Below are 27,676 nucleotides of genomic sequence, written 5' to 3'. Positions count from 1 at the left end.
TTTCAGTTACTTCCTGGGTCACTGAGCCAACTCAAACAAGTTGGCTCTAGTCTCATGCTCCATCTAAAGTTCATTTGTTGTTGTTGTTGTTTTTCAAATATCTGTTCAGTAAGTAAAAAAAAATGTGCTATTTAGAAAACTGTCAGATGTCATATATATGACTTCGGACTCAGGAGTCAGGAGTTGATGAGGTGAAGGTGCACACTAATGAATCCCTTCTGTCTTGTTTGGAACAGGATGCTCTACGAATATGTTGAAAGGAAGCGGAAGGAGAATTCGGGAGCTCAGCTGCATGTTACCTACTTGGTGTCTGGCAGTCTTATACAGAACGGACACTCTGTAAGTTCTCTTGTAGTGAGCCTATGTGTGCGTGAGATGCAGACAGGATTAGACATAACAGGAGAAAGAAGCACAGCGGAGTGGTATGGAAGTTTTAAAGCACCTCTTGAAAAGAGTGAGCAATTTGAAATTCTAAACTAAATCTGACACTCAGGAAGGTTTAGGCGATGCCTTGGCTGTGATGAAGAGACTATCATTGTTAGTTACCTAGGGAACGAGACATTAGAGAGGGGCTTTTCCTTGAACCTCTTTTTTTCTCTTGAATATGGATTGAGGACACTGGTACTTAATTTTCATCCTGCTCAAATTTTAAGCCACAAATTCAGGTCTTACGAAAGGAGAAAAGGGGCCTGGAGAGATGGCTCAGAGGTTAAGAGCACTGTCTGCTCTTCCAGAGGTCCTGAGTTCAATTCCCAGCAACCATGTGGTGGCTCACAACCACCCATAATAAGATCTGCTGCCTTCTTGTGGTGTGCAGGCACACATGCAGGCAGAATACTATACAAATAATAATAAATATTTCCTTTTTAAAAAGGAGAAAAAAATGAGCCAACTTTGCTTTTTATTTAATCGGTCACTTAAAGGTGCCCACTGGTAGGGGGTGGGCAAATGAAGGCTTTGCAGTCCAGAGGCATGGGCTGGGAGAATGCTTAGGCTCCTGTATCTTTTTCTGTTCTAGTCCCTTCTGCATCTAGTCCACCAGCATAGGGTACTGTTGCTTTTTCATCTCAACCACAAAGCAGTCTCGGGTCTGTTGGTCTCCTGTTGCCCTCCATGTCCTCCTCAGGGCAGGCACAGGCATCACTGGTCTTCCTTCGCAGGCCTTGTGGAACACCGGAAGCTCTGTTGTCTTGTACCTCTTGCTCCAGACTGAACCCTGGGAACATTCATAGTTTTCACACACTGGCTTCCTGTCCAGGGCGTGGCGTGCCTTCTCTGTCTTCACTTTCCTTGAACCTATCTGAACATATTTCTGTTTCACCATCATCAGTCCCAGGATCAGGGACTTAAAGATCCAATAAAATCTCTTTTTCTTCCCTTTGACTTTTCCTTAAAATTCTAGGTTCACAGTCCCAACTTTATTTGCTGTAACACTGACGAGATTTGTTTTGTTTTGTTGGTTTTTTGAGACAGGATTTCTCTGTGTGGCCTTGACTGTCCTCGACTCTCTTTGTAGACCAGGCTGGTCTTGAACTCACATCGATCTGCCTGCCTCTGCCTCCCGAGTGCTAGGATTAAAGGCGTGCGCCACCACACCCAGCAGGGTTTTTTTTTTTTTAACAAGAGTCCCAAGCATATGAAATTTAAAAGCTTTTAAGTGGTTTTGGTTACATATGAGGAGAAACAAAACTTTGGGATCAGATCCCTGCATTCTCCAGCCAGCATTTTCTTTCCTTGTTGGCATGCTGTGTGAAACTCAAGTGTTTAGTCAGCAGTGGTTCTCAACTTGCTAACGCTGTGGCCCTTTAATACAGTTCCTCGTGTTGTGGTGACCCCAACCATGCAATTATTTTGTTGCTACCTCATAACTAATTTTGCTACTGTTATGGATCACAAATCTGATATGCAACCCTCAAAGAGATCTTGACACACAGATTGAGAACCATTGATTACTGGATTCTTGTGTTAATTAGAGCTTGTCATTACAAGTTCTTACTAGCTTATTATGTAGTAATTTTTAATTGAGAATGATTTTTTTAAAATCATCACCCAATTTGTTATTAATTTACCAGAGGTTACAAAATAGTCAAGTTTTAAGCTGGAATCTTTCTATGAAGAGTTGCTATTGTTGTTTTAGGACAGGTCTCACCGTATAGCCTGCCTAGAAGTCTAGACTGATGGTATTCACAGAGACCCACCTGCCGCTGTCGACAGTGCAGGATTACAGCTGTAAACCACCACAGCTGGCTCTGTGACGACCATTTATTGAAACCTAGTGTAGTTGTACATATTATAATGCCAGCAGTTGGGAGGCTTATGCAGGAGAGTCAAGATTTTGATGCCAACTTGGGCAAGACCTCTTTCAAAAAATGTAAAATAGAACTGTAAAAGGTAATGGCGTGTGTGGTGTTGCACTTGCTGGGACCTTCACCTTGACAGGCACCTACTGCAGTTGTCAGCTCCGTGCTGATCGCACAGCAAGGTGGCATGCCCACTGTTGCGCCTGTGCGTTTTCAGTAGCCCAGAGGAGAGGAGCACTCAGCCATACTGAACTGCCTGGCTGTCTAGACTATTTCCTTAGGTATGAATTAATTACTGCCCTAGGCTGTACTAGAAATCTGCAGCCTTTTCAGGGTTACTAATGCCTCCTTCCACGCCCCCCACCCCCACCCCCCATAAGCCCTGCAGTTTTTAGTGTGCAGTTTTGCAGAATGTGACATTTTTGGGAATGCCTGGTTTGTATATGTGATCAGGCAGGTGTGTGTGTGTGAGTGTGTGTGTAGGTATGTGTGTGTAGGTGTGCATGCCCCTGTGAAGGCCAGAGGTCATCTTAGAATTGTTCCACAGAAGCTGTCCCCTGTGGATCTTGAGACAGGTCTCACTGGGACTGAAGCGCTCCTGCCTGGCTGGCCAGTGGCCTCTGGGATCCTCCTGACTTCATCTATCTTTTTACATGCGTGCTGGGACCTGAACCCAGATCCTCATGCTTGCATGGCCAGCATTTCAGCAATGAGCTATACTGCCCTGCTTCATTTTTAAAAGGGAATTTTAAACATGAATTTCTTAATTCAAATTTATGATTACATTTTTTAAAACGTTTTGAAGTATTGGGGAGATAGTTAAGTGGTAGAGTGCTGGCCTAGCATGTGCAGGGTTCAGGGTTGACCTTCAGTACTAAACACTAAAACAAACAAAAATTTACTTTGGTGCCAAGCATGGTTGCTCATACCTGTAATCAGCAGCATTTGAGAAGCTGAGGCAGGAGGATTACTGAGTTTGAGGCCAGACTGTACATAGTGTAAGTTTCTGTCTCCTAAAAACCAACCAACTAACCAAACAAACAAACAAAAAAGCTTGCTTGATTTTTTTATTTTTTATTTTGTGGTTTTTTGAGACAGGGTCTCTCTGTGTAGCCTTGGCTGTCCTAGACTCAATTTGTAGACCAAGCTGGACTCGAACTCACAGCGATCCACCAGCCTCTGCCTCCCAAGTGCTGGGATTGAAGGTGTGCACCACCACGCCCAGCCTGATTTTTTTTTTAATATTGTTCTTCTATATTACAAATTTTGGTGGTTCCTAACATTGATATAAACACATGTTGCTTCAGCCAAAGAAGAGATTTAGAGTAGAAAAATGAATATTTTACTAACAATTACTGAAAATTGTTCAAGAAGGGTTTTTTGGTTTTTTTTGGTTTTCTGACATGGGTTTTCTCTCTATAACAAGCCCTGGCTGTTCTGGACTCACTTTATAGACTAGGCTGGACTCGAACTCACGAGATCCACCTGCCTTTGCCTCCCAAGAGCTCAGATTAAAGGTGTGTGCTACTACCACCTGGCTTTTTTGCTGGTTTTTTTCCTGTAGGATATATCCTGTATAAATCACTTAATCTCTCATTGTGGCAATTTACGAATTCATGATCTATTTAAACTCAGTTTTTTTCCCTTTTGCTTTCAATTTGTTAGTTCCCCCTGTTCCATGTAGGTGACTATTGCGTTGGTTTGCTTTTCCCTTCTGTTTTTATTGTAGTTCTTATATATGCTTTTAATAGAAACAATTGTGTTTATTTATATTACCCTTTTCTTAGATAAATGTTCTTGTATGTTTGTTTGTTTGTTTGTTTTTTCGAGACAGGGTCTCCCTGTAATAGCCTTGGCTGGACTGGACTCGCTTTGTAGACCAGGCTGGCCTTGAACTCATAGCAATCCACCTGCCTCTGCCTCCCGAGTGCTGGCATTAAAGGCATGCGCCACCACCGCCCAGCATGTTCTCGTATTTTACACCCGATTTTGAACTGAGCTTTTAAACTATAGACCCTACCCATTTAGTGATAGAGATGGTTCTCTTGTAGCCACAGAAGGGCTGCATTGATATGTTGGTTCATTCATCAGTTCCTTACTGATCTCCTTGGCTGTTTCAGATGGGCGACAGTGAGCCCTTCGTGTGTATGGCTTCTGTGTTTTAGGGCTACATTCCCGGACAGGGTAAATGGGGCTTAGCAGACACTTCTGCTCTCATTCTCACCAACGGTCAATGAAGTTCTCTGCCCCATACAGCACCTCTAGTCACGAGTCAGGACCATTGCTTATTTTTATCTGGGAACTGTTTGCTCACACTTCCTGTGTTTCTCTAAAAGCTCTTAATTTTCCTCAGTTCTTCTTTGTCTTTATGTTTTGACGCTATAGCATCCTTTGTGATACAAGTTTTAGTTGTTTATTCTCATCATTTGTCTTTGTACTTTGCTTAAAGTTTTTGTTTTCATTTAAAATGCTTTCTTTTCTTTTAAGAGTGTTTCAGTTATTCCTGGATGCTGAATTAATCTTAGGGTAGTTTTAAGCCATGAACAATCACAGATTTTCTTCTATTGCATGGATAGATGTTCTTACTAACATTTAAGTCTAATCCACCTGGGATTTATGTCAGCATATGGTAGAAGCAAATCTAACTTTTTATTAATTTATTCTTTCATATATTACATCCCAACTGTAATTTCCCCTCCCTCTGCCCCCTACCCTCCTCCCTCTGCATCCACCACTCTGTTGCCCTTCAGAAAAGGGCAGGCCTCCCAGAGATATCAGCCAAACATGGCATACCAAGTTGCAATAAAATTAGGTACCTCCCCTTTTATTAAGACTGAGCAAGGCAATGCAGTAGGAGGAAAAGGGCCCCAGAAGCAGGCAAAAGTGTCAGAAACAGCCCCTGCTCCCTCTCCCAGGAGTCCCACAAAAACGCCAAGCTATACAACTGTAACATAGTATAGAAGGCCTGGGCTAGGCCCATGCAGGCCCCTGATTGGCAGTTCATTCTCAGCAAGGCCCCGTGGGTCTAGGCTTGTTGAGTCTCAGGGTTTTCTTGTGGTGTCCTTGACTACTCTGGTTCCTACAGTCCTTTCGGCCCTCAGTAGGATTTCCCAAGCTCCGCCGAGGGTCTCTGTGTCCATTTCCACAGTTGCTGGGTGAAGCCTCTCTGGTGATAATTGGGCTGGGCACCAATCTATGAGCATAGCAGAATAGACAGCTCTAACTTTCATTTATTCATTGGTTATATAGTAATTATCATTAAATCATTTGCTAAAAATTGTTCTTCTATTGTTTTGAGATACAGTTTATTTCATAAAAGTATTGAGGCTGGCTTCTTATTTTTCTTAATTTCTCTTTTCAAGAACCTGTAAAATATGCAAATTAAAAATGATTCAGACTGCTCTTTACTGCAGTGCATTTTCAGGGTACCCAGTGTTTTTCTTATTTCATAGCTAAGCACAACTGAGTTATTGTCTAGAAGCTGAACTTCTGTAACCTCAGCACTGATGGAGTGTTGTTCTTTGCAGTGCCACAAGGTCGCAGTAGTGAGAGAAGAGAAACTGGAAGGTAAGCCTTTGAGCAGCCGAATAGCCTTTCTGCTTTTCATCTTAGGGCATTGATTGGGTTTCAGTCTGTCTAGAGTGGATTGGGCTATTTAACCAAACAGTTTTATATTCCTTTTATAATGGTTTCTGAGACATTAAAATCTTCTTCCATCTGCCTAACTTCCCACTTTTAAGACTCGTAGCAGCTACATGTATAAAGTACATGTATGACAGATTTCAGGACCCATGGAAGACATATAAATATTGTCATGAATTCCAGGTGACATGGCTCCTTAAAGTGTGGGTTGTGACCCCATGTGGAGTTGAGTAACCGAATGTAGAGCATGCAAAAAGATTACCAAACTGAGCTCATAACAACCAAGACTTAATTTAAAACCAGGCGTGATGAGTCTTGACAGTCTTGTGGCAGTGCTTACCCACTTTGCTTCCTGTACCCCACTGCAGCCTTAGTTCTGACCACACGGTGAGTGCCCTTGTGTTGTATGCCGTCCTGTCATGCGACACCAGTGAGCACTCCTGAAACACCTTGGCTCAGGCTTGAGGCTCTGCACGACATAAGCTGTGTTGGATGTTCTCAGTTGTAGTCTTTACTGTATATGCAAACTTATGGGCTCTAATAGAAACAAAACACTTTAATGATGAAAAATAAAGAGTTAACTTTTTTTTTTTTTTTTTTTTTTGCCATCGTTCCTTAGCATGTAAGTTATCAAGTTAGTATGTTTGGAGATCGTATTTATGTTAGAATATTTGATTCTAAAAATTGCTATTTGAGTTGCTACTGGCTTTATTTAAAAAAAAAAAATCAGTGAATTCCAGTGTGGATTAGAAGAGGATTTCTAACGATCTGAAATGGCCTAAATATACTTCTTCTATTTTTTACTATGTATTTCTGCAAAGTGGTGGCATTGTCAGCATTGATGGTTATAAAAGCAAAATATCGATCAGCTAAAAAACATTGATATGTCCTGCATTCCCCAGTGTCAGATATTCAGCTACAATTTCAATTCATTGTATAAAAATAAACACACACACTTGTTTCATTAGTGTGTTAAATTTGCTTTCAGTCTTTATATATGTATGCCAAAGGGTTGTCTTAAAATAACATTATTTATGACTTACTATCAGTAAGTATTTAAATTACATACCTGTTATTTTCTATGTAAGGTTGCATAAAACTTTCTTTGGCAAAATAGGACATGTTAAGAAACGGCCATGTGTGGTGCCATGTCCCAAGCTCTGTGCTAGGCACTGGGGACAGGGAACAGGTTAGGCACAGTGTTGTCCCTTGTGGAACCCAGTGTGCTCCTGTGCTGACTGTCTTCTGATTTTGCTCTGTGGACTCTGCTCTTTCTCTAAACTGAAATTGTAACATATAACTAAATCTTCTTGGTAGAGCCGAGTCTTCTCAGGTATGGATTACTTAATTATCTCTAACTGACTGAAAACAAAGCATCCTAACCATCATTAATCATGAATTACTGTTTGCAGAGTGTCCCTCACAGGTGTTGTGCTTAGCAATGACTCAGCACCATCATGCCCCCATTGTAGACAGAGGCTTGATGTTATACTTTACACAGAACTGTTTGGCCTGGTAGAGTTTTTGGACCACCTTAGATTGCAAATGGTTTTAGTGCAGAAGAGTTTCTTGTTAAAGTCCCCACAAGCTATGAAGTTGTGTATTAACAGCCTGCTTTTCCTGTTGACTTGTAGCAGTGAAGTCCAAGTTAGCTGTGACTGCCAGCATCCATGTGTACAGCATCCAGAAAGCTATGCTAAAGGACAGTGGGCCTCTGTTCAATACCGACTATGACATCCTTAAAAGCAATTTGCAGAACTGCAGCAAGTAAGCTCCTTAATGTTCTTGTGGGCTTCTTTACGAATTGATTTTGTAAGGTGTTTACACAGTGGCTGCCTCTTAAGAGTGAGTGCCAAGTCTAGTAAAACCCCATTTATCTTGCAGTAAGACACATGCCTAGTTTTATTAGTACATCATAAGTGAAAAATAGCAGCCACAACCCAGATTGAAAACTCCAGTGGACTCCCCATAAATCTCTCTCTCATATATTTATCCTGTCATCACCACCAGAGATGTTTGTTGTACCCCTCACTACCCCTTTGCCCCAGTCTCTGCTTGTCTAAATCTTACCCATCCTTTAGTAGCTAGTTCAAATGTTGCCCTTCAAAAAATTGTTCCTAAATTTGATGGTCCCGTTCCTTCCAGCCAAAAGTAAGTTGGCCCCAAAGCACAATAGCCAAGATCAGATCTTGTAAATCTTTTGTGTTCTTCAGGGTACTGGACAATGACTGACTATAATGCGTGTGCATTTTAGAAACTGATAATCATAGGTTAGGTTGTGTTTTGCTACTTACTAGCTCAGTGGCTTTGGACTAGTTACTTAATACTCTCTAGCTTTGGTTTCTTCATGTTTAAATCAGTTGTGATAATCCCTCCTTTGTAAGATTGTACTATGGGCTCAAGTCAGTTTTCTAAAAATATACTTGAGTATCTACCACCTTGATTTAATAATAATTTAAATTTGGGGGCTGGAGAGGTGGCTCAGAGGTTTAGAGTACTTAATTACTTCTGCAGAGGACCCAGGTTCAATTCCCAGTACCCACATAGTGGCTTACAACTGTTTATAACTCCAGTTGCAGGGAATCTAACACCTACTTCTGGCCTTCTTGGATGCTAGGAGAGCATGTGGTACACAGACATGCATGCTGGCAAAACACTTACATATAAAATCAGATAAATAAATCAAAAGGTAGCTTGACTTTGTGTGGCATACATCTGATGAATACCGTGGAAGAGCTACACACTTCTGAGAATGTGGCCCAGTGCCTGTTCCTGAGGCTGGTGCCTACAGGAGATAGCAGTTATTTATAGTGCAGTGCTATTAGAGCAATGATATGAGAAGGTTTTAGAGACAGGCATTTATTACCAGCTTCTGGATGGGTAGAGTGAAGGGGAAAAACAGGTGGCTTTCCAAAGAGGTAAGGCATCTAGGTTGAGATGCAAAGGCCCAGTAGAAATTGCCAGATAGAGGAGTGTCAGAGTAAAGATGGAGCTGAGAGAGAAACATGGCATTGCATAGTCATCGTTGTCTATGACTAGAATATAGGTGGGAAATAATTAGAAGACGGGAGTCAGGTTCTTGTGAGTATTTCTATAGAGCTGCTGGGTTTTGGACATGTGGAACTGATGAGAAAGCTCAAGTAAAGATATCCATTGCGGTAGGTAAGTCTCAAGGTAAAAAGAGTGGTTTTGCACCAGAGCAGCAGATACAGCTATGAAGAGAGAATGTAGATTGGAAGAAGGACCGAAGATGAAACCCAAGGTTGCAGTGTTTACCAGCTGTATGACTTTCTACAAACTATTTAGCCTCTTCATGATTCAGCTTCCTTATGGTAGAGCCTGCAATGCCACCAACCTCACAGGTTATAGAGGATTAAGTACATTAAGGTATGCAGAGCTCTTACAGTTGTGTTTGGTTCATTGTAAGTGCTCTTTAATAGTAGCTTTTTATTTTAATGAATGGACAGAAAAAGAGGGGTCTAAGAAGCAGCATCCAGTGAAGTGGAAAATTATGAAAATATATGGGGTTACATAAGCTGAGGGTAGAGTTTAAGGAATGGGGTTGGTGGATGCTTTGGAGAAGCAAGTCAGTAGAAATGGAAGATGTCCATTGGATCTAGGGATGGCCTTCTGTACTTCAGTACACACACACACACACACACACACACACACACACACACACACGTTTATTTATTTAAGGGGATGTGGTTCACTGGTAGACCTTGCTTGTCATAAGGCCCTGAGTTCTGCCCTTAGCACTGCAGAATAAAGTGCAACCACAGAAATAACCACAAGATTGGTGCTGAGGCAGGTGGATCACTGAGGATCAGAGGAGTGGTTGAAGATAATAAAGGGGATAGGGTAGTTTAAAGACACAGATCCTTGGAAAAATTGATACAGAATCAACAACTGTTTTTCCTTTAAATACCATCTGATTAGGGTTCCTGTCAGTTAACTTATCTTTTCCAAAATGGTGCCTGGTACATAGTAAACATAGTAAACATAGTAATATGACTGTATTAATAAAAATGGGCATTAGGGTAGGGGCTTGGGGGTTTGTTTTGTTTTGTTTTTGTCTCTTTATTCTAAAACTTTGAATATAATGAGCATTTGAGTATTTATTAGGTAGCCAGAGAATAATTTACAAATCTCCTGTTTGAGAGAAGGATTTCAAGAAAAAAATAGCACTTTGCTAATTTTGTTTTTTGTTTTGTTTTCAAAGAGTTTCTCTGGGTAACAGCCCTGGCTGTCCTGGACTCGCTTTGCGGACCAGGCTGGCCTTAAACTCACAAAGATCTTCTTGCCTCTGCCTCCTGAGTACTGGGAATAAAGATGTGCGCCACCATGCCTGGCTACACTTTGTTAATTTTATGTAAAATATTTAATCTTATTTAAAAATTAGTCTTATTAAAATTTTGTGGCATGTTAAGATGACTCATATCCAGTATCAGATGAAACTGGTTCTGTTCTTGTCCAGCAAATAAGCAAGCAAAGAGCAAAGGCTGCCCGCAAGGTTAGCAGTGGTCCCCAACCTTCCCATGCTGAGACGCTGTAACACAGCTCCTCAGGTTGTGGTGAACAAGCAAAGAGCAAAGGCTGCCCGGAAGGTTAGCAGTGGTCCCCAACCTTCCCATGCTGAGACGCTGTAACATAGCTCCTCAGGTTGTGGTGGCCCCCAGCCATAAAATTATTTCATTGCTACCTCATATCTGTGACTTTGCTACTGTTATGAATCGTAATGAAAATCTGATATGCAGGAGATGTGATATGTGATCCCTGGGAAAGGTTTATTTGATCCCCAAAGGGGTTGCAACTCACAGGTTGAGAACCACTAGTTTAAAGCAGTGTCTGCCTGTAGTTAATAATGCACTGTAATGAACTCTACTACTACTGAGCATGTCCTTTGGAATTTGAGAATTAGCCAGGCGTGATGGTGCATCCTTTGACCCCAGAACTTGGGAGGTGGAGGCAAGAAGATCCGTAATTCAATGTCATCCTCACTTATGTGGGGATTTGAGGCTAGTCTGCACTACAGGAGACCCCAAATCATGGTTTATCTTCCTGTTGCTGACAAAAACCACTTAAAGAAGAAAGGATTTGTTCTGGTTTACAGTCAAGTGGCACAGTCCATCGCACTGGGGAAGTCAAGGCTGCAGGAGGTTGAAGCAGTTGGACACACTCCAGCTCCAATCAAAGAGCATGGAGCTTTGGAATCTTGTTCAGCGCTCATTCTCCTTTTTATATAGTCCAGGATGTCACTGCAGGGAATGGTGCCACCTCACTTAACCAAGTCAAAGTATTCCCTCACAGGCGTGCCTAGAGGTGGGCCTCCCAGGGGATGCTAGATCTCGTTAAATTGACAGTAGAGAGACTAGAGGTGTGCGCCACCACCACCACCACCCTAACCATCTCATCTTATCTGAGAGTCCTAGATTAGAAAGAGGAGAAGAGAGGAAAAGAGGGGAGAGTTATCTTCATTAAAGAAGTTTGTGCTTGTTTCTAAGAACTGCGAGCCTCCTGAGATCTGCTGTTGTGTTTTAGAAAATGTTATGAAAGCAAGGTGAGATTCCAGCCTCACTTGCTCTCTTCCTGGTTGCCAGTTGCTGGTCCTGATCCTAAGGTGTGGAATGCAAACCAAATAAAGAGTTGTCTTCAGGCCAGTTTTCGATGCTGACAATGAAATCAAACATTGCCTTTTCCGTTGTACCTGGAAGTACTGCAAGGCCAGTGAGGAAGACCAGTGGGTAAAAGTAAATGATTTCCATCTGTTCTCTCCAGCCACAGGTGGGCTGAGTGGACCGTAACGACTCCGCAGAAGAGTTGTGTTGCTCTGAAGCTGCTTAGTCAGCACTTATTTCTGAGTTGAAATACTGTTGGGGCCATTTACAGTTATTCGAGTTAGTTTTGAATAGCCCTATCTCCACATAGTTCTGCATCTTCCCCATTTTCTATTCTAAGCTGAGGTGATACACTGAAGAGGAAAGGGAAGCCAGTAGCCCCCCCCTTTTCAGCCAGTCACCCTTCCTGATCCTTGCTGTGTTCCAGGTCTTACACTGAGTGCCTGTACTACAAAGACTGAAGAGGGCCTCCAGGGAACTTTCACCTACCCCAATAAGCAAAACACTGGGAAGTAAAATATCTTCTTTGTTAGGAAAAGCTGGGGAACTCTGCTTTCTGTCTAACCCCTGAGAGGGCTGAATAGGTTCTCTTTCACGTGGTGGACTGTTGCATTACAGTCATGTGGAACAGGCACATTGGCACTGACTGGAGAGTGAGAGGTGAGTGTTCCCAGTAATACTCTATGCAGACTGTTCACTGAACATCACTGAGCTGTCAGCATGGAGCCTCCTGGTATACTTTTTTTTTTTTTAATAAGTTGGCATTTTTAGAAATGAGGAGCAATTGGATGCAAAGCAGCAGGAGTTATGGGAACAAGTGGCTCTATCCCTATTTCCCTCTTTAATGCATGGCACACTGGCTAGGAGAGGTCCCAAGAAACTGGTTAATAATGTATAGCTTTCATCTCTGACTTGGTTGATAGTTACTGCTTCTCGAACTTGGTCAGAGGACTTTCTGGTTTCCCAAGGACGCTGAGATTATTACTGTTTGCTGGAGAGTAAGAGGTGAATAAAAGCAAGTGTAGATGTCTGGTAGTGGTGCACACCTTTAATTTCAGCATTCCAGAGGCAGAGGCTGCCACATCTCTGTGAGTTCAAGGCTACCCTTGTCTACATAGTGAGTTGTGGGATAACCAGGGCTATGTAGAGCGGCCCTATCTAAAGCCAACCAAACAAACAAAAAAGAGCAAAAGCCCAAACAAACAAAAAAGCAAGTGTGTCCAGCATGATGTGGTAGAAAATGATCACTTGAGTTCTAGCTCCATAACTAGGTAAGTACATCATAGGCCAAAGTTACTCCTCCACACTGCCTAGCATTGCCTATTTCCTTACACAAATAAGAGTTTGACATGAAAATTTTCTATGATCCAGTCTAGTTTTTAAATTCCATAGTTTTGCTGTGCGTGGTGGTGCACACCTTTAATCCCAGCACTTGGGAGGCAGAGGCAGGCGAATCACTGAGTTCAAGGCCAGCCTGGTCTACAAAGTTAAGTCCAGGACAGCCAAGGCTACACAGGGAAACCCTGTCTCAAAAAACAAAATCCCTAGTTCTATATTAATGTGAAAAGATACATAGAAGGCACAGAGTTTGACAGTGAGGTTGATGGCAACATTAATCTCATACCCACTTGTCTAGGTTCAGTGCCATACAGTGTGCGGCTGCGGTACCCAGAGCGCCTGCAGAATCTTCCTCTTCCAGAAAATTTGAGCAATCAAATCTTCAGGCAGCAAGTGAGGTACAAGCCAGTGAGCTGACCACCAACGGCCATGGCCCACCTGCCTCCAAACAGGCTTCCCAGCAGCCCAAAGGAATTATGGGAATGTTGGTCTCTAAAGCTGCTACTAAAACCCAAGACACCAACAAGGAAACGAAAACAGAGGCCAAAGAAGTAACAAATGTAAGTACAAGAGGCCTTTTCTGTATAACAGAGTGGGGGGCCAGGAAGGCTTCAGAGCTTCCATTCTGGTTTATTCATGCAGGGTCCTGTAGTCAGTTCTGAGTTTTCTACTTTAGTTTGAACATTTAGGGTTATTTGAGGTCTTGCTGTCAGGTCCAGGCTGGCCTCAAACTCAGGCTCCTCTCCCCACTCTGCTTTTCCACTGTTGGGAAGAGGCACGAGCCACCATGCCTGATACAGTGTGAACCATATTTTAGTTAATGTTTACTGTCTCCTCTAATAGCCCTTTTCCTCCCATAATACTTCTCACCAAGGTTGTATTCTCTTTCTTTCTTTTTAAAAAAGATTTATTTATTCAGGATTCTGCCTGCATGCCAGAAGATAGCACCAGATCTCATTATAGATGGTTATGAGCCACCATGTGGTTGCTGGGAATTGAACTCAGGACCTTTGGAAGAACAGACAGTGTGCTTACCCTCTGAGCCATCTCTCCAGCCCCTAAATTCTCTTTCTATAAAATGATGATACCTGGCTTGTACACTAATAAGATTGTTGTGACAGCCATTGAAATAATGTACATGAAAACCACTGAAAAACTGCAAGTCTGAGGAATTCTGTGCTGGTAGTGTGACATCGGAGAACATCTAGCTGGGATTTGCTATGTTTCTTCCTTCCTTGCATATTTAACATTCTGTTCTGTTTATCTGTCTATGCCTTTCTTTCTTTCTTTCTTTCTTTCTTTCTTTCTCTTTCTTTCTTTCTTGTCCTCATCCTCATTCTTTGTTTTTTATTGTTCAGTAATTGCACTAACTAAAGGGCATTAAGAAAAATCACTATCTCTTGGCTTGGTGGTCCATGCCTGTAATCCCAGCATGCAGGAAGTTGAAGGTGCATGATGGGACCCTATCTCAAAAAGAAAATAAAATAAAAATATAAAAATACTGCTTTTAAAAACCTAGAAAAGTACAGCTATAGTTGCTACTAATTCTTTTTGTCATCGCTGTTTTCAGCTTTCTGCTTTGGGAAAGAGGAGGGAAGGCGGCAAGCAGACAGAGTTGAATTCCTTCTGTGAACTGACAGTCTGATCCTTATGGAAAACCTCTTATCATTTCTGCTTGAGTCTTGCTGTTTTTTATTTTGTATGTAATAAAACTAGAGCCCAGACTTGTAATTTGCCTGCAGGTCATACTGCTATTAAGTGGTAGGTCCAGAATTCAGATCCACTTCTGATAATTAAAAACACTTTACCTTCTTTCCCATTGTTTACCATACCACTTCTGACTTAATTCTTTTAAACCAAATAGCTTTTAAGTGTGCTAAAGGAAAGCTCATATGTATTCATGAATAATTTGTGAAAACAGAAAGCAAGCTTTGGGAATTAGCATCAGATGCTGTCTGGTGGTCTGGATTCCTGTTCTAGGTTCTTGTAGCTAACACCTGCACATTTTGTCACCGTATATAGAGTTGGTGGGATGCTCTGTTTTTGTGACAGTCCCTCACTGCACAGGCTGGCTTTGATCTTGCTATGTAGCTGAGGATGACATTGAACTCCTGATGCTCCAAGTTCCACCTCCCATGTTCTGGAATTACAGTCTTGTTCCATCATGTCTGGCACTTAGTGTGATGTATTGCTGCAGATTGTTTGAGGCCATGGTACTTCAAGAGCAGTCTAAATGTTAGACAAAACTAAAACTTGTGTGTTTTCTTTTTTATGCTTTTAGGCATCTTCATCTGGGGGCAAAGCACAAGGAAAAGGGAATTTGATGAGCAACTTTTTTGGAAAAGCTGCTATGAGTAAGCATGTTCTTAATTTCTCTGAACTCACAGATGAATGTTACTGTGGTGACATATGCCCAAGGTGGAGGCCAGTAGTCCAGCTTCTGCCCATCCAGGCATCCCTGGTTCCTAACAGATTCACATTGTTCCGACCACTGTACTGCTGAAAGTAACCAGCCACTCAGGGGACTTTCTGGGTGTGCTTGAGTGCTCCTGGGGTGAGGGGGTGGGGGGTGGCAGTTTATACTGTTTCTGCTTTTACTTCCTGCCTTAGGAAGAAAATAAAATACTCACTTCATGGAGCATTTGAAAATGGATAATTAAACTGAGAGAGTGGCTGCCTAATACGATGGATGCTGGCATCAGTTTGCTCAGGTCCCTGTCTCTCCAGGGACCACAAAAGCAAATGCTTTGCCTGTCTTGTTAGTAAGATTACTTACAGCACTGTATTAACTGTCAATGTGAATATAGGCAGTGATGGCTGAGCCATTTAAGTGCATTTATTTTTTTTGAGGAAGGAAAGATCTCTTTTATTTAAATAAGAATTCTTTCTTAATAGAAAGAGCCAGAAGTTGCGTATTTTTATACTTCTCATATCAAGTACTCATCCCCTGGGATATGTGGCAGAACACCAAGAAGAATGTGGGAACCACACACTATCTTGGAGTGTCAGTTTTATAGAGATCTGTGGCCTTGTGTGCTTATCCAAGCAAAATTAGTCTGAGTTCTGCTTTTCCATGATGGTCAGATTGGTACTCGAGGGGGATTGGAAATGATGGTGTTTTATTTGCTGTGGAGGCTCTCAGAAAAGAATGTTTTTGTGTTTTGAATGTATAGAAAATGTGGTACTTGAAAGATGTCCAGAAACATGCTTTGGTGGTGGTGCCGGAACAGTGCATAGGAGGTTCCTATTTCTGTGACCACACATCATAATGTCATTGGCCTGCCAGGCTGGTACTGGGACACTGTATTCAGTCTGATAACCATTTCTTAACAATTTTGATACTGCAGCTGCTACTGCTGCTGCTGCTTGTTTGTTGTTACCTTAAGATCCAGTAAGGACTTTTACTTACTTAAAACTTTTTGATTATTTGTATGTGCATATCTGTGGGGATATGTTCACATGAGTGCAGTTTACCGTGAAGCCAGAAAAAGATGTGGGAGCCCCTGAGGCTGAAGTTACAGGCCACTGGGAGCTGCCTGCTCTGGGTCTGGGAAAGGTAGATAGAGCATGCTCGGAACTGCTGAGCCACTCTAGTCCCGGGAAAAGGATCTTTTACTTGTCATTTAAAAATATGTACAATATGTGACTATTTAGTATTAATTTTAAAATGTCAAAATATAAAATGTTGATTGAATACTTATTATGTGTTTGGCACTATTGCATACTGGCAGCCGAATGGAAAATAGACCAAAAAAACCTTTGCCTGTAGATAGATGCAGACAATGAGTGTTGACTTAGCCTTAAAAAGAATGAAGTTCTATTGCTTGCAAAATGTTCACTTTCCTAGTCAATTTGGGATGTTTTAGTGGGAAAGTTCAAAAATCACTGATAAGAACAGAATTAAAAATGGAAGCAATGCTACCACCACTGAGCTAGTGGAAGCCCACCATTTAGGTTTCCCACACCAACCCTCAAAAATATGATGGATTGCATTTCACATTCTGACCCATTATCTACTTTACCGATGAGTGTATGTGCTTTTAAAAACTATTGTCCTAACCTGTGCATATGAGCCAAGACTCAGACAGGTTGTTTTCCACAGTTACAGAACAGGTAACCCAGAGTGCTTTTTGAAGAACCACCTGCTGAATATAGCTTTCCAATTGTATATTGTGACTTTGCCTATAAAAATCTATCACTGGGTATGCACGAGGCTAGATTGTGCATTACTGTATTTTTTTTGCCTGGCTGGGTCCTTCCTGTCCTGCACTGCACCTTACGTGTATGTGTGTCTCAGTTTAATGTAGAGACCCGGGTCAGGAGTTGAACTGACTGAAGCCCATATCCAATGCTCACTTTTCCCTCAGTGATTCACCTTGAGTGATTCACTTAATGTTTGCGCCTGATAGTTTTGTAAATATTATTCCAATTCTCAGAGAGAAAAATTAATTTTGCGCTTACCCAGAGGGAAGCAGGATTTGAATGAGTTCAGTTTCACTATTGAAGGTGGTAGTGAGATTGGAGTCTCTGGTGGTTTTTTGTTTGTTTCTTTTTTTTCTTCCCCCCCCCCCCCCAGACAGGGTCTCTCTGTGTAGCCTTGGCTGTCCTGGACTCACTTTGTATAGACCAGGCTGGCCTCAAACTCATAGCGATCTGCCTGCCTCTGCCTTCCGAGTGCTAGGATTAAAGGCATGCACTACCACGCCCAGCACAAGTCTCTAGGTATTAAAAGGTAGGATTCAGGGCTTAGAGAGATAGATCAATTGTTAAAAAGCACTGGCTGCTCTTCTAAAGATCTGGGTTCAATTCCCAGCACTCACGAGGTGGCTCACAACTACCTGTAACTGCAGACTCAGGGGATCTAATGCCCTCTTCTGCCCTCCACAGGCACACAGACATACGTTTAGACAAAAACACCCACACAAGCAAAAAAAAGAAAGTATTTATTTTATTTTATTTTATTTTTGGTTTTTCAAGACAGGGTTTCTCTATGTTAGCCTTGGCTGTCCTGAACTCACTTTGTGGACCAGGCTGGCCTCAAACTCACAGACATCCACCTGCCTCTGCCTCCCTGAGTGCTCGGATTACAGGCGTGGGCCACTGTGCCCAGCTAGTTTTGTTGTTGGTTTTTTTTTTTAAGGTAGGATACAAAAGATGTTGCTATGAACTTATCTGTCACCCACTTTTAAGCTGTACTCTGTTGAACATCATGACTACCTGCAGCTTTCTTTTCCTGTATGCTACTTCACAAGAGTTGAACTTCGGGGCTACCAAGCCTGACACCCCCAGTTTGATCACTGGGATCTGCATGGAAGCAGGAGGGAGCACCCTCCTCTAACCTTCACACACATGCCATGGCGTACACACCCCCAGCACACACACGATAAATACATAGATAGAACTTTTAAAATGAAAACCCAAAAGCTGATTTTGGTGTTTTTAAGCCTTGTGCTTGCTGTCATTTAGAGCTGTGATGTGAGGAGAGATGAGAGGGAAGCAGAAGAGAGGATACACGTGTTTTTAAACCAGCTGTGCTCTCTTTTAGGACAAGGCACTGTTTTTATCCCTTGCTCCCAACATGTTACCTGGCACGCAGTGGACTGACACAGTGATGGATTAATGTTGTATGGCGGGTTATATATTGGCTGCTGTACTTTATTTGTAGATAAACTTAAAGTCAGTTTGGATTCAGAACAAGCAGTGAAAGAAGAGAAAACAGTGGAGCAGCCTTCAGTGTCTGTCACCGAACCAAAGCTGGCAGCTCCCACAGCTCTGAAGAAGTCCAGCAGAAAGGCAGAGCCTGTGAAGATGCAGCAGAAGGAAAAAAAATGGTAGGAAAATTTTGTCCCGTGGAGGAGGGGGTGTCTTGTGTTTGGGCTTTCTGTAGCAGGCAGTTTTCAGCTCAGTCCTAAATCCTACTTAATGTGTTAGGGATGTAACCTTACAGCTAGATGAAGAGAGAAGCCCCACAGCTCAGCCAGGGAGTCAGGACACAGGGCGGTGGATTTGGGGGATTTAGGAGCAAGGCCACCATTGTACCTATTGATGCAAATTGATCACCTTTGCCCCCAGACTTCAGTTTAAATGTGTAGACACTGTAAGTATGCCTATGTGTCTGTGTTTCACATCAAATTACCCAGCAAGAAGTTACTGTTTCCAGTCCAGTTTAAGAGAAAAAGTTCTTTGTTTTCTTTTTATATCAATGAGTTTATTTTTCAAGTGGTAAAATGTAATTAGAAAAGAAAATAAAAAGCACACAAGCTGTTAAAAACGGACCCAGGAGTTTGAGACACTACCTCATAGCTGGTAGGGTTAGTCTGCTGAGAAGTTCTAAAGGACACTGTCAGCACTGATAGGCCCACAAAGAACCAACCTTTGTGGTAAAGTTGGAGCAACAAAATGGTGACATTTCAGAGGAGTAAGGCTCTGTCCAGTGGGTTTTACCTCCTGGGAGCACATGATATATGTGGATTAAAATGTCCCTAGTCCTGATCACAGCAATCACCACTGGAGGCTGCAACCAGGCATGCAGTCAGCTCCTCACCACTAAATAGCAAATGTATGTGTAGGTTTTTAGATTTTAGTAGGCGTCCTTTCCCAGGATATGTATGTTCTTTTCTATTCCAAGTTTGCTGAGAGGCTTTTGCTCATTGGCCTTAAATTTTAACATAGTTTTTCTGCCTTTACTGAGATGTCTCATATACTTTTCCTGCTAAAATGATGGATTATCCTGATTAACATGAAAATGTTAAGCCACCCTTGCATTCCTGGGATTAGCTCCCTGGTCCTATTTGTTGTTTTTACACTTTGCTAAATCAGTTGATACTGCCTTGAAGAGAGGGGTTTGTTCCTATATTTTTGAGGACTGTAGGTCAGCTGTTCTCTTTCCTGGTAGTTGGGTAGTATTAGTATCAAAATTATGTTAACTTCATAAGATAAGAGGAGTTTCCCATTTTTCAAAGGAGTTTGGAATTTATTTTATTTTTTTTTACATTTATTGGGTGGGTGGGTAGGTGGGTGTGTGTGTGTGTATGCACAGAAGACATACTTGTGGGAGTCGGTTTTCTACTTCCACCAAGTGGGGCCCTGGGGTAGAACTTGGTTCATTAAGTTTGTCACCAAGCGCCTTGATCTGCTGAGCCTTCTCTGGCCCTATGTAGATATATTTCTAATACATTTAAGTATATAATAAAATCTAAATATATAATAAAATCCGTGAATCTGAGCCTGGATTTTCTTTATAGGAAGGATTTTTATTTTTATATATGAGAGCTCATTTAAATAGTGTTATTCAAATTTCCTAGTTCTTTTTGGATCAGTTTTGAGTAAGTTGTGCTTTTAAAGGAGTTTATTTCCTCTAAGTGCTTGAGCTTATTAAAGTTGTTCATAATCTAGCCTTGGTTTTGGAGTATTTGTAGACTCTATAGTTATGACTACAGATTTCTTTATTCTCTAATTCCCACTTGGAAGTACATGTTTTTCCTCTTTTGTAAAAAGCTTGTTAATCTTTTCTCCTTAGTGTAACAACTTTAGGCTTTGTTAATTCTTTTTTTTTTTTTTTTGTCTCCTTGCTTTCGGTCCATATGTTTATTTCCTTTGGCTTACTCTGGGTTTTTTTTTTTTTCCTAGCTAAAATAGAAAAGAAAGTTGATGTCCAAAATTGAATAAGACATAGGTACTCAATAACAAAAAGACTATGGTTTACATGTATTTGAGTCTTTACACACAGTAGGCCCTTAAATTATTACTGATTAAATGAATGTTGTAATGGAGAAAGCACACAGGCTAAATAACATCAAGACAGAGCCTAGGTTTTCATTACATCCTTAGAATGGCTTTACAGTCTTGGCTATGCCTTTGCTCACGTTCTTTCGCTTCAGAATATTTGTCTTCCCTTCCTACCTGCTGAATGTCTACTTAGCTCTTAACTGTGGTGCCCTACAGTGTTACTTGTTCATTAAATGTTATTGGGTTGTATAATAGTGCAACTGGCAGAGCATGCTCTTCTCTTGAAGCAACGTTTCACGGTGTGGCCTAGCTGGCCTCAGTCCTCCTGCTGAAATTACAGACACATGCCTGCCAGAGCTGCCTTAGGACAGCATTTCCTGGACTTTGTATTATGATTGTCTAGTTGCTTATCTGAAGTGTGTTAAAAGGCTAAAAGGGGGCTAGAGAGATGACTCAGAGGTTAAGAGCACTGACTGTTCTTCCAGAGGTCCTGAGTTCAATTCCCAGCAATCATATAGTGGCTGACAACCATCTATAATGTGACATGATGCCCTCTTCTGGTGTGCAGGTGTACATGCAGACAGGTCACTGTATACATTTAAAAAAAAAGTAAATCTTTAAAAAAAAAAAAAAAGACAATGCTAATACGCTTTACAATGATTCACATTGCTGGTTGGGGGGAAGGCATCCAGAGGACTCTAGATAAACTGTCCTACAGAGAGCTGGAGAAATCTTTTCTTCTTGCCACTGTATAAATGATGTAGTTGTGTATATAACAGTATATGTCGCCAAAGAATCAATCTTTCTACTGGGCATGGTGTTACACCACTTAGGGGCCAAAGGCAGGAGGATCCTGTGAGTTCAAGGCCAGCCTGATCTACATAGCAAGTTCCAGGATAGCCAGAGCTACCCAGAGAAACCCTGTCTTGGGAAAACCAACTAATCAACCAAGAAACAAAAACTCTGTGTCAAAAAACAAAAAGGGAATCAGTCGAATAGGGCAAAATGGAGGGGGGAGGGGATACAGGTAAGGGGATAATAGTTGGGATATAATCTGGATAAATTATAACAAAAAATGATGGCTTAAAAAAAGAAAAAGGGATCAGTCTTCCCTTGTTTGTTTTCTACCCTCTGGAATTCAGACTGTGAGCTCTAAAAGAAGTGCATAGGAACACATGCATACTTAAATATATGAATCTTTTTTGTTCTGTTTTGTTCTTAATTTATTCCTGGACGTCAGCAGGGGGAAGCGAGCAGACTTATCTGATGAGGAAGCGAAGGAAACAGAAACCCTGAAGAAAAAGAGGAGAAGAATCAGGCTCCCTCAGTCCGACAGCAGTGAAGATGAAGGTAGACATGGCAGTTACTTTCTGTTAGGGGGCCATTTCTTGGTTCACGCTCAAGGACCTAAAAATGTCACTTACTGTGGACTACAATGACAGCAGTAGCCCTAGCATTTTAGATACAACAATCAATAAAACTGGCAAAGCTGGAAGACCATAGTGTTGCTCTTGAAAGGCAGTGGCACTGTGGCCCTTCCAGGGTTAGGTGTGGGCAGTGCTGTCAGACAGCAAACAGAATAGCCACAGGGGTCACTTTCAGGAAAACTAATATACTTTTAAAACAATTATCAAGTACTTTGAATTTTTAAAGTAAGTACCACATGCATGCAGTACTCAGAAGAAGGCATTAGATTCCCTGGGGCTGGAGTTACAGGTGGTGGGTAGTACACGCCATGTGGTTGCTGACAATCAAATTCAGGACCTTTGGCAGAGCAGCCAGTGTTCCTCACTGCGGAGCCATCTCTCCAGCCCCAATATCAAGTACTCTTAAGAACAAGATCTTAGCCCAAACCATGTAAAGTGTATAGAAAGAAGCTAAAGGGAAAGTGGCCGGGCTGGACTGTGCTGTCTGGGAAAGTATGCAGAGAGAACTGGGCTGCAGCTGGAGCTGTCTAGGCCGCTCCCAAGAGTGAAGGCATAATGAGATGTATCCCAGCATTTTACACAATTGGAAGAGATCCAGCACCATAGAAACTCATGTATACAATGTAAATAAATTGATTGATTAGAGAATAATGGTTAATACAAAAAGGAGCCCGCTGAGCTGTCAGAAGACAAAACTAAAGATGCAAGAGTCTTGCTAGGAGCAGCCACTGGAGCAACTGAAAAGGTAGTAGAGGCTGTGCCCAAAAGGGGCAATAATATGCAAGTGAGTGGAAAACACTAGAAATGCAGAAGGATGAGCAGACCTGGAAACTAGTACTGAACTCAGACCTGTCTGTGCTAGATGCATTTTCTCTGGGTTTCAAGGATCCTGGTCATGGCTAAGGGTTAAGGATCACAGGCTCTGATGTTCTGTGGGCTTTAATGGCTCTTTGAAACAAGCAGGGGCAGGGCACAGCATCCCAGAGGGGTAGTTCATGTATTTTCATTTCATACCATTTATGAAAATAGATGAATGAGATTACTGAAAAGACGGTTCTAGAGCATGTGAATGAACTACAGTTCACCAGGGAGCACCTGACCAGTTAGGAACCGAAATGCATACGACTCTGTGGGCACATGGGAAAATATTTAGGAAGTAAGCTTAGGGAAATGTGCTAGCTAGAGCAGTCTTCCCACTCCCAACTGCAGAGACAAGCCGGGAGACGGTTCTGGAGGCACCCTGAGGCCAGGGGCTTGGTGTCCATGAGAAGATAAGACGCGGGCTGGGGAAGTAGTTGTATCGCTAAGTGTTTGGCTCACAAGCATGCAGACCTCTCCTGTCACCTGTGTAAAGGGCGCTGACAATCCCAGCACTGGGAAGGTGGAGACGGGTGGATCCCCAGCGCTGCCTGGGCAGTCAGCCTAGCCTACTGAGCAAGACAAAGCAGACAGATCCTGAGGGAAGGCATCTGTGGCTGAGCATTGGCCTCCACACATGTGCAAACGTGTATACCCACATACATGAGCATGCATGCACTCCTTCCACCCATAAATCTAACACTGGACAGTTTAGTGTTATTGAAAGTGCCAGCTCTGAATGGAGTGGTTGATTGAGCACCATTGCATACGTCTAAAATGTATGTAGCCCACAGAATAAAAGTAGCCTGGGCTGTCAGAAATGTGTCTGTGGCTACTTAGTTGGGAAAGGAGTGCAAAGAAATGTGATCGAAGTGAGCAGCACATGACAACAGGTGACAGATCAGAGCCTCTCATGTTCTTTTCTCTGGCAGAGATCGTTTTTGGCATCTGATTGAACCATTTTATTCTAAAATTTCTGTGTCTGAAATCCAGCAAGATTTTATTTTGAACCCTTACACATTCTCTAACATGTTATTTGTGTTCCACTGATTATAATAGCTTGATCTGCATCTCAGACTAGTCTTTAGTAGGTGTGCTACAAGCGTGCAGGACAGCAAGGGCTCCAGAGTCACACAGATCTGCGTTTAAGCCTTCCTGCACTGGTTTCTAACTGACGTTAGGTGGAGGCTTCCCTTCTGTGTTTATTCCCCCAGAGTTGCACTACAAGGTCTAGCTCTTTGTGGCCCTGGAGACAACACATTGTGCCTTCCTCCCACTCCCCACCCCATTGAGTGTCCAGTGTGTTCAGCTGTGACAGACATCTTTGTAAGAACCTCCTCAGCAAAGACTCTGCTTCACCTTGGAGTGTAATGAGCACCTCTAGTAGTTCTACATACTTAAAAGAAATAACATTTCTATTTGTGTTGCCAGAAAGAAGTAGTTTTTATAGCTGTGTTAGGTACTGGTTAAGCTTGCAAGTTGTTTGTGGAGAATATTAAGCACAGGCACATCTTATTTTCGGTGAGGATAGGTATTATAAAAATGTGTATTGGGTCCTAGGAAGCCGTGATTGCTCTGCCAGAAGACTCTTGACAAACACGTGGTTACATTGCTGGTTGGTGGGGTTAGTTTTCCTGCGGTTCCTAGTCTGCCCCAGCAAAGCTGCTGTCCTGAGCTGATGCTTCACCACGGCAGTGTTTCTCATCATCGCTACAAATCTGTTTCAGATACGCTAGTGCACAAAGCATCCGTCATATTTACGTCAGTGGAGTGTGTTGAGTCAGGTTGCTTGGCTTGACGGTAAAGACTGAATGTGGGCACGTTTTTTAAAAATGTCTTTGGGCCTCAGTAGTACGAGACGAATCATGATTTGTGGAGTTATTACGAGAATGAGTGGTTAATGTTTACAGAATAGAAAATGTTGGTTGTTTATCTTTCCTTAAAATATTTAAGTTTAAACACAGTCTACATATACACAATTTTTAAAGTCAGATAAAACAAAGTTTATAATCATAATCCTCCCATCTGAATCACTGAAGTGACTTTCGTTGTCAGTGTTCTCCCATCTGCCTTCCATCTCTCAGGGTGTGTTGAAATCTCTTTATTTCTCTGTTCTCTTCTCTTCCAGGGGGATTATGACATTTTATTATTTTTATGAGTCTTTGGGAGATGGGCAAGTGGAAAGGAGGAAGTGGGAAGTTCTCTGCAGTCTTCCCTTGACCTGGATATTCCTCACCCCAAATTTTATTCAGGAAAAGCTTGTTACTGTTGCTCTGTGTTCAGTGCCAGGACATGTGGCATCCCTGGCTCTTTGGACTATGAGTCCGAGGTGAGACATAGGTGAACAGTTGCATGCAGTGCTAAGGGGCCTGAGGGCGCCGTTGGAATTGTTTCCCTTGGCTAAGTCATGCTGTTGACGAACTGGACGTAGACCAGCAGTGCCCAGGCTTATCACTGAGTATTCAGAGCCCCTCTTCTCTGCCGTCCTTGCTGCCTAGACTTTCCACTGTAAACTTCAGAACCCTGAGTTCTTGGTTCTGGGAGTGGCACGTCTCCTGCTCAGGCTCCGCCATGGAGCTGGCTTCTTCATAGCTAGCCTGAAGCTCGTAGAGTTAGGGGGCCCGGTTCATACTTGAAATGTCTCATGTACTGTTTTATTCTGACTCTTTTCTGCTTCACCTCTTTAGGTCATTTGGTCATGAACCCTCCACTGTCATAATTTTAAACACTGACTTAATCAGGAGAAATTCAGATCCAAGATTTGTGCAAAGAATTGGAACGTAGCCAGGAGATTCAGGGAGCAGGTGAAGCTAAGCAGCCACCCAGGCCCAATCCAAGACCTACAGTTTCCTTGTGTTGATTAAGCCCAGGTCTGGGCGAGGGATTTAGTTCAGTGGTGGAATGCTCACCTAGTAAGTGCAAGGCCCTGGCTTGGGACCTTACCTGTGGAGACCAGGGGGAGATAAAATTTAAAAAAAAAAAAAAGGCAAAAGCAGTAGGTCTGCTGCCCCTCCTCCCTTCTCTGATGGCCTTCTTGTGGACCTCCTCCTTTACTGAGAAACACTTGGTTCCCTCCCATGGCACTCTATTGTCCGATACCATTTCCATACATTCTTTCTGTTCTGACTTTTTTCCCTGCCCATTCTGTGTGTGGCAAACCAAGGCTTCTCAGTGGGGAAGTCACTAGAAATAGCCCCATAGAAACTACTAATCAGGTTTGGTTGTTCGATGTTTCATGGGGATCAGTTTCAAAGGTGATTTTTTCCCAAAGTCCTTTGTGTCCTGCCAGCTGGGTAGTCTCGGTCTCGCAGTCATCCTCCGACCGTGGCAGCAAAGACGCTGCTGTGGAGCGTTAAGTAGAGCAGGCTGCCTCCACTTCCTTGTGGTCATGAATGGGAAGAACATGTGTGGTTAGGCTAGGAAGGCTGTAGACGCACACCAATGGGTTCCAAACCTGTTGTTAGGAGTTGTGAGCCTTTTCAAGTAAAGGAGTCTCCTGGAACCTCTGTCTACTCAACTATATTATGGGAGTAAAATCTGTCTCTTAGGCTGTGGTGAGGGTAAAGAGAAATTGCTGACGTGTGGTAAGTGATCAGTATTGGTCAACCAACTTCATGCTCTGATCTTGTAATAAAACACTTGGCTAAGATAATCTCTAAGGTTTTGCCTACTTTAGAAAATCTTTATTCTCCAATTGTAATTTTAGAAAATTAATGTGTATCTTAAAGTTAAGTCTCTTAACTGCTGAGTCCTTGGTTGTCATGAATTCCTGCTTACAAAATGCCCTTTGGTAACCGGAATTTTCAAGGCAGATGCAGTGGGAAGACATTGCGCCAGTTAGAGCCTGTTCTCTTCATTAAGCTTGCTTCGTTTTCCCAGTCTTCCCAGACGCTCCTGAGATGTATGAAGCAGAGTCACCATCTCCACCTCCTGTATCTCCACCTCCTGATCCTGTGCCAAAGCCTGAGCCCCCTCCTGTCAAGGTAACCGCCCCCCCCCCCCAGCACTCTACCTTGTGGGTCTTTTCTCCTCAGGAACCTGCATTCACTCTGCTGAATCAAGTGTGACTTTGTCCGTGCTTCACCAGTTGGGGAGCTGGCTCTCTCTCACGGTGCTCCTGTTCAGGCTGGCAGATTGGCACTCCTCTCCTTGCCCAAGGGGAGCCTTTGCTGTAGGACATAGCCTTAGGAAGGTTGCAGAGGTAGCTCTGAGCAGCTGCTTAGTTTTTTGTGACCGTTGCCATCAGGGCTGTTGTGCTACGTAGCTGCAGTTTTGTGCAGAAGGAGGCCTTGCCTGCACCAGGACAAATTACAAAAGATAAAAGGAAGCAAAACAAAAGGGCTAGATGTTCCAACCACAACAAACAGAGACGTGCAGTTTTGGGTGCTCTTTAGCTGTGGCTTGTCTACGTCTGTTAGTGTGCATGCTGAACTGTTAGGAAGATGAATGCTGATAAGCCTCCTTTTCTTTGTAACCATTAGCTTTCTTTAACTCATTCTGTTAAGACTTATGTAAATCTCGCACTATTATATCATAGACAAAGAAATGGAATGAAAGAGCAGTGGAGATCAAAGGAAACTGACCGTAGTAATGCATGCTCTGCCTTAACTAGCTGGGCATAATGTTCAAATGCCAAGGCTGAACACAGCAGGTACCTGCTGCACGGGCACACACTGAAAACCCCTGAGAACATACTGCCCCAGCTTTCCTGGAAAGCCCTTACGCAAGCCTACTGCATGGCATGCTTTCCTTGGCTGTCTCTTCC

General features: G+C 42.6%; 1 protein-coding gene across 5 annotated transcripts in view; it reads left to right on the top strand.

Moving 5' to 3' along the window:
- Positions 1 to 27,676, top strand: part of POLD3 (DNA polymerase delta 3, accessory subunit) — an 82,540-nt gene that overhangs the window by 5,029 nt on the left and 49,835 nt on the right. For 4 of the 5 annotated variants that reach the window (XR_014777561.1, XR_014777562.1, XR_014777563.1 and 1 more), the window contains exons 3-10: positions 237 to 339; positions 5,828 to 5,867; positions 7,577 to 7,709; positions 13,197 to 13,458; positions 15,180 to 15,252; positions 18,564 to 18,729; positions 21,867 to 21,976; positions 26,791 to 26,894. Coding sequence is in view for 2 of the 5 variants with exons in the window: in XM_084774010.1 (XP_084630136.1) it covers positions 237 to 339; positions 5,828 to 5,867; positions 7,577 to 7,709; positions 13,197 to 13,458; positions 15,180 to 15,252; positions 18,564 to 18,729; positions 21,867 to 21,976; positions 26,791 to 26,894 (991 nt within the window). In the remaining 3 variants the exon portion in view is untranslated. The remainder of the gene's footprint in view (positions 1 to 236; positions 340 to 5,827; positions 5,868 to 7,576; positions 7,710 to 13,196; positions 13,459 to 15,179; positions 15,253 to 18,563; positions 18,730 to 21,866; positions 21,977 to 26,790; positions 26,895 to 27,676) is intronic. The other variant, XM_084774011.1, reaches the window with a different exon arrangement.

This window comes from Acomys minous, assembly GCF_964271855.1.
Source record: "Acomys minous genome assembly, chromosome: 2".
Lineage (NCBI taxonomy): Eukaryota > Metazoa > Chordata > Mammalia > Rodentia > Muridae > Acomys > Acomys minous.
Note: the sequence above shows the minus strand (reverse complement) of the source record. Positions and strands in the feature narration are given on the sequence as shown.